General features: G+C 49.2%; 1 protein-coding gene across 1 annotated transcript; it reads right to left on the reverse strand.

Moving 5' to 3' along the window:
- Positions 1–837: 837 nt before the first annotated feature.
- On the reverse strand, positions 838–6,273 carry LOC6049125. The gene is made up of 4 exons (XM_038250216.1): positions 5,189–6,273; positions 4,649–4,717; positions 4,525–4,584; positions 838–4,463 (listed from the first exon to the last, which is right to left on the reverse strand). Exons 1-4 carry the CDS (start codon positions 5,742–5,744, stop codon positions 838–840), a joined length of 4,311 nt encoding a protein of 1,436 aa, XP_038106144.1. The 5' UTR covers positions 5,745–6,273.

Below are 6,273 nucleotides of genomic sequence, written 5' to 3' on the forward strand. Positions count from 1 at the left end.
TCAGTATGGAATCGATCGATATATCCTGGTGATGAGCGCTCAAGCTTTGGACGTTGATTGTCATCAGGGTGCATGCTGGTCCACTACTCGCCAACACCTCAGAAAAATCGTCTCCGATCGTTCGATAACGGTTATTCCTCAAGCGCTTGTATTCGTCCCGCAACTCACGCATCGCTGGAGAGTTGTTTGCCTTGGCGTGGTGGAACACAGGCTTTTCCTTAGACGGATCTAGAGAGGGATTGTCCGCGTAGGTCAAGTAGAGTCCTTCCAGCGAAGTAACCCGTGACAAAGCAACGTACACCAGCCTTTGCTCCTGCGAGCGACTGTACTGGTAAACGACCTTGGAGAAAGTTCCACCTTGTGACTTGTGGATTGTCATGGAACAGGCACTCGCAATCGGAAATTGAATCCGCTTGCATTTGATCGTACCTCCAAGAGCGATGTTCACGTGCTGCTTCGTGATGGGGGTCCAATCCTGCTGCAGGAGATGGGGTCGGGCGTTAACGACTGCCTGCGCCTTAGATCTTGCAATGGTTCCGATTTTCTCCGTATCGAATTGCAACCAGAGTCTGTAGATCACTTCTTCGCCGGCGTCGTTTTCCCGCATCTCCACATACTTCAGCTCGCCGATTGCTCCGTTTACCAGATTATCATCGCCATCGATGTTGGTAGTGATCATGTAGGGCTTTCCAATGCAAAAACGAACCATATATGGCAGCCCACTCGTTTGGGCTGTGCTCATTTTATGTAATTTCGTTCGTGCACTGGTTGCCTGAGCGGATGTGCTGTGACCTGTGATCATATCGTCGGCAAGACAGTCCAGACCCTCGAGCCCACTCAACGCTTCTCTGTTGAACCGATCGACATCAACGTTTTGATGGAACAGCCAAACGGCGTTGGGAGCTTCCGTTGGCAGTCCTCCACTGACTTGAACCGACTCTCGATCAGCGTCTTCTGTTCATCCGTCAGTTTCTTGCCTTCGCCAATCGCGGTGAGGATGGTGGAGAACACCACATCGGTCTGACGCATGACCTGATCCAACTCGTACAGTCGGATGTAATCCCACAGCCAAGATCCACCAATCGAATTTCTCGGAGCCTTATAGATTGGTAAAGCATTGACTGGATTCAGCTGATGTAAATCTCCGGTAAACGTAACGTTCTGGTTAGCGAATGGGTGAAGGTGGTCCAAATGAATATCCTGCAAACGTATGTGCATTGTTCTGAAGTTACCTGCGCTAAGCATACTAACTTCATCTACAATGTGGAGCTTCACGTTCCGGAATTCATTTCGGTACGTCTGCAGCCATTCAGGGCTAAGCTTTGAGTCACTCTGGCGCGATATTGCAATGCGGTAGGCACGATGGACCGTAACACCGTCAATGTTAACGGCGGCTTTGCCTGTCGACGCACATGCAATATACGCGTTGTTGCGAGAGTTGTGACCTTGGCTGTACCGGTTATAGGTTTCCATCATCAGACGCAGTGTGAACGTTTTACCACTACCCGCTGGTCCAGTCAGGAAGATCTGCATCGCTGGAATTTCAGGATCAAAGCTCGTCAGTCGATGGATGATGTGGAGGATCAACATGCGCTGCTTCTCGTTAGCCTGCCGCATCCAGGCACAGTAGTCAGCTTTTGGCATGACATTCGAAAGTTGTTTCACAATCGCTCGCAGTGCAGAAGTCGGCAGGTTTTCGATGTCATCGTTGTTTGGCTGCATGTCGATGCTCCTCACGTACTCGTTGTGCTTCTCCGTGGCGGCTCTCTCTTGCTCGCCATCGCCTTCCTGTGCGATTATTCGGAGGTATTCCTCAACGGTCTGCTCCAAATTCAACTCACAATCGTATTCCTTACGTTTCGCGATGAGCTCTGTCTCATGCGAATCGTACAATTGGAGGAATTTGTTCTGGTCCAGCAGGTCGACTCGTTCATTCCGGAACGGCAAAAACAGGAGCACTGCCTCTCGCTTGTACTCGACCATTTCGCTCATCGGGTATCCTCGCCATCGCAGGATTTTGGCAGTGCCTCGCAGCTTGTAGCTGTTTTTGGTGCTTTTCATCGGTGCATACCATGCGACGAAATCAGCCAGGCACACATCCTCCAATCCATCGCGATCCTCATACTTCTGGACGATGTTTCTGGTCCATTCGTCCGTTGAGTCGTCGTCGAGTCCCTCGTCGTCCATCTGCTGGTGTCGCTTCCGGCATCGGGTTCTCTCATTTGGCCACATTGTCGGCACAAATTCGATTTTCCGGCTTGCTTCGGACATTGGTAACCGGAGCAAGATCCACGCTGCTTCCTGTGAGCACATCTCAACACTGTTGAGTACTCTCACGCCCAACTTCTTCAGCAAGCCTTGATAGTCGTAGTCGGGATACTGCTCCTGCAGCTCGAGAAGCTCTCGGTGAAACGCGCTGATGCCTCGATTTGTCTTGTTGACGTAATCAACCAAATAAGAGGCGCACGAGTACTCGTCCATGATGAACTGCAGATCACTGTTGGAGCGAAGTACACCGCCAATCCAAACGTTGAATGGATTCATGTAGAGCTGATTCATCGGACGCTTGAAGAAGAACGCTGGTCGCTGTAGCCATGCACGAATCACTTCGAAGTAGTATTCCTCGGTACACTCACAATCGGCCAGAAAGTCTTCGAGAGTTTCGAAAGTCTTCGTTTCCAGAATCTCACGAAACTCGAGAGCACGTTTCTTCAGTGCAGAACGACGACTGTCATCAGCCGGAAGGGGCACCAATACCCGATCCTCGTTCATCGGCCAGTACGGAATGTTGAAACGACAACGTTTATCGTTGTGTTTGTAACATGTACGTGTGTGAGCGTGCTCTTGCTTCTTGCCAAGCAGTGGTCCCAACCAACGGAAGGCATCGATGGAGCAGAGAGTGTTGATCATTTCAATGGTGGCGGGCATGTCCTCGGAAACGTCCTCACGAGGATCGTTTGCACACCAGAGCATGATGTGGGCATGCGCGCTACCACGTTGTTGAAACTCGATCCGCTTGAAGTAATCCACAACGTAGTATTTACCAAATGGACTGAACCGTTTGGACTTCAAGATGCGCATTATGACGTCAACAAGCTTGTCGATGTATGCAACACACGTCACAGGATCTTCAACGACCAACTTTGCCTTTTGAAACGCGCTTAACTCCGACAGCGGGTCGGCCAATTCAAGGTCATCGTAGTCACTGGACAATTTGTGCAGCACCTTCAACAGTTCTTCCCATTGAGTTTCACTGGCGCTCAAGGTGAGAAACATTGTTGGTTTACCCAACTGTCGAATCATGGCGAAGAGGTCCTGTTTGCGTCCTTGCCAGTACTGCACAGAGTTCGGTATCCCTTTGAAGAAAGCCAAGCCAATCTCCATCATATTCCTCTGGAACTCTGGATCGCTGAGCTGGGCACGTGTGACGTTATCTGTTCCCACAGATTTGAAGTGACATTTGAGCCCTTCAATCATACGGCAGTATAACACCTTCATGGCCATGGCCAGAATGTGATCTGGACGAGCACCCCGCCTGTCAGCTCGCCTAGCTTCACTGCTCGCCTTGTTGAACACAGTAGCTTGTACGCCTTGCTTGATCGTTGTCGGGACCCCAAAGTATATGTCGGGATTGCTCAACTCCTCAGCATTCTCATCGTACAAAATACTCGAGGGCATTCGGTTCATGGTAGGGCAAAGCTCCAGGTACATGTCTTCGTTCCACATCGCAGTTTGTTGCATGCTAGCCAACAGCTCGGCTTCATCATCGATGATATCCAGTGGCATGGCTTCTTCCGCCCGCGAGGGACCCTCCTGTGGATCTGCTCCGAACGCATTCAATCGTTCTTCGTCAAAAGTAATGCCCTCACGTTTATACAACGGAGTAGTTACGAGATACTTGAGCCAAGCATAAACAGTCCCCTTGCAAACCCACCCTGAGTAATGGCTCGATTTGTGTGCAGTGTGCTTCTTGAAGCTCACATTAATCGCACAGTCATTATCAAGATCGCGAGGAAGAACCCGAACCATCTCCTCAACGTCTACCGGCACGTTGATCACCTGCCCAATGATACCATAGTTGCCCAAAGCATGACACAGACGACGAATCACCAGAAAGATGAAACGGGGAGAAATCAGCCGCTTGCTGATCATATCCAGTTTGGGAAGACCCGGTGGAATCGGCGGGTAAACAAATCCGTTGCTTTTGGACAGGGTTGGGACCTTTCCACGATTCAAGCTGCTGTTGCAGGTTTGGCACACCATGAAACCTTCGGTTGAATCAAAGTCGCCGGCTTGTACCAGTACATTTCCCCCAGCTTCAGTGATGGGCTTCAGGTCGTTCTTGAACCAAAGTCTGTCGCAAACGCTGCACACAGCACCAAACGAGTTCTCAACGAAAAGCTTACGGAACTCAAGAGTGGCCCTGTCGTAGTTCGGTCTGCTTGCATTGCGAGGACCTGGCTCTGTGAAACACGATAGAGTTGACCCAAACCTCGAAAACTTCGCATAAATTTAAAGACCTACCCTGGCTTGCCCCATCTGAAATGCTATCCGACTGACTTGGTGCAGAATTTGATGGCATTTCTAAAAAGTTATTTTGCGTGTTTAGTAAATTTTTCACAATAACACAATGTGTTTAACGTCTCACCTTCTTCATCAATCTGCACCACCGGATCATGGAGGCTTATTGTGTCTGCCTCCATGGGCGGATAAATCCCTAAAAAGTTGCGTATGAAAAATATTTGAAAAGTGCGTTGAGATGGATCTAATAATATCACGAAAATTATATAATATCACGAAAATTATATATTAGCATATCAAATTTCTCCCTTTGTTTTGAGATGAGAATGTTTATAAGAGTAATTGGAAATACAGTGATAACACAAGGCCGAATATTTTCAACCTGAATTAATGATCATTTCATTTAAAATCGTATCTATGGCATGACAAGTATTGTGTTGGAAATTTATTCCAAATTTGTACGATTACGCTAATGTATTAAATTTGATTTTTACAGAAATGCTAATTTTTCATCTAATTATAACATTTATTTCAATTTATCACTTTCCAATTTATTTAAATTTATCACTAGAAAGTGAATAAAAGCTGTAGAAATTTAGCACGCACGCGCACACACACACACACACACACACAAACACACGCATAAATTTTCTACAATCGCACTTACCCTGTTCGGGATTCTCCGATGCCAAATTTGGAACCGAAATGTCCGCGATTCCTCGTCTACCACCCCGTCGCACACCTCCAGCAACGAAAGTAACATCCGCGGTAGCACCTCCTTGCTCGCTCCGACCGAACGTTGTCTGTCCAGTCCTCCTCCTCTCCCGCAACCGTCTCATACGTTCAGCAGAAGTGCTGCCAGACGCAGTCGACCCTTCCGTTGCATCTCCCACTCGCCCCTGCCGCCTCCGCTTTCCTGGATTGGACACCGACGGTCCAGCCCCAGAACCTTCCGGGAACTCATCCCCGCGCTCTCCACCTCCTTCAGCAGCTCGCTTCCGTCGCCTGTACCGCCTTTTGCGTTCAGCGTTGTCCACTGGCGCCGCGGTAGGCTCATCCGCCAACTGCCTCTCCTCCTCTCTCTTCCGCTTCCGATAGGACGCCTTGTACACCTTCCGCAAATGCTGGGACATCTTGTCTAGCCGCAGTTCAGTAGGGTTATGAAGCGCCAAAAATGGTGCTGCTAGGTACTTGAATGCTACATCCCAAGATGGGAAGCTCATTTCAATCGATCAGCGTGAAGCAGCAAAAATCATGATCGGATTTGCAAAATAGGTTTAACAAGATTTACACTTAATTTTAAGGCTTCTAGCAGTATGTTTCTCGCTGACGCAATGAATTTGGATTCAAGAATAACTCTCTCGTGATAATTTTGTGGCCCTGAAAAGGGCCGTTTAATGTTAAAACCGACGAGTCGGGAACTGGCGACTTCCACCGTCTTTATCATTCTTGCTCCTCAACTGCAGCATCAGCCAGCATGCCTTCCCCCGGCCAGAGAACGGATTTTGATTTCCTCCTTCTGCTGATGATTCTTCTTTCGGCTATTGCTGCTGGCCTTCCTACGCGGGGCCGAAAACGAAATTCCTCCCGTTGCTGGCTTTCTGCCGGTCCGAGAACGGATTCCTCTCCTGCTGCTGGCCGTTCCTCTGCTGGTCTCTGCTCCCCTCTGCTCTAGCGGCTGCTGCGGTTTCCTCCGTGCCGTCCTGAAGTGGCCTTCTCGAGTGCTCGTGCCGTAATGATTCGCGTGTGCGA

This window comes from Culex quinquefasciatus, chromosome 2, assembly GCF_015732765.1.
Source record: "Culex quinquefasciatus strain JHB chromosome 2, VPISU_Cqui_1.0_pri_paternal, whole genome shotgun sequence".
Classification (NCBI taxonomy): Eukaryota; Metazoa; Arthropoda; class Insecta; order Diptera; family Culicidae; genus Culex; species Culex quinquefasciatus.

What these genes read in the sequence shown, in the direction of transcription:
- LOC6049125 (XM_038250216.1), bottom strand. Translation starts at nt 5,744, where the DNA reads ATGAGCTTCCCATCTTGGGATGTAGCATTCAAGTACCTAGCAGCACCA. An exon ending in GGTGCAGATTGATGAAGAAG is followed by an intron (nt 4,585 to 4,648) that starts GTGAGACGTTAA and finishes ATAACTTTTTAG; the next exon opens with AAATGCCATCAAATTCTGCA. An exon ending in TTCAGATGGGGCAAGCCAGG is followed by an intron (nt 4,464 to 4,524) that starts GTAGGTCTTTAA and finishes CGTGTTTCACAG; the next exon opens with AGCCAGGTCCTCGCAATGCA.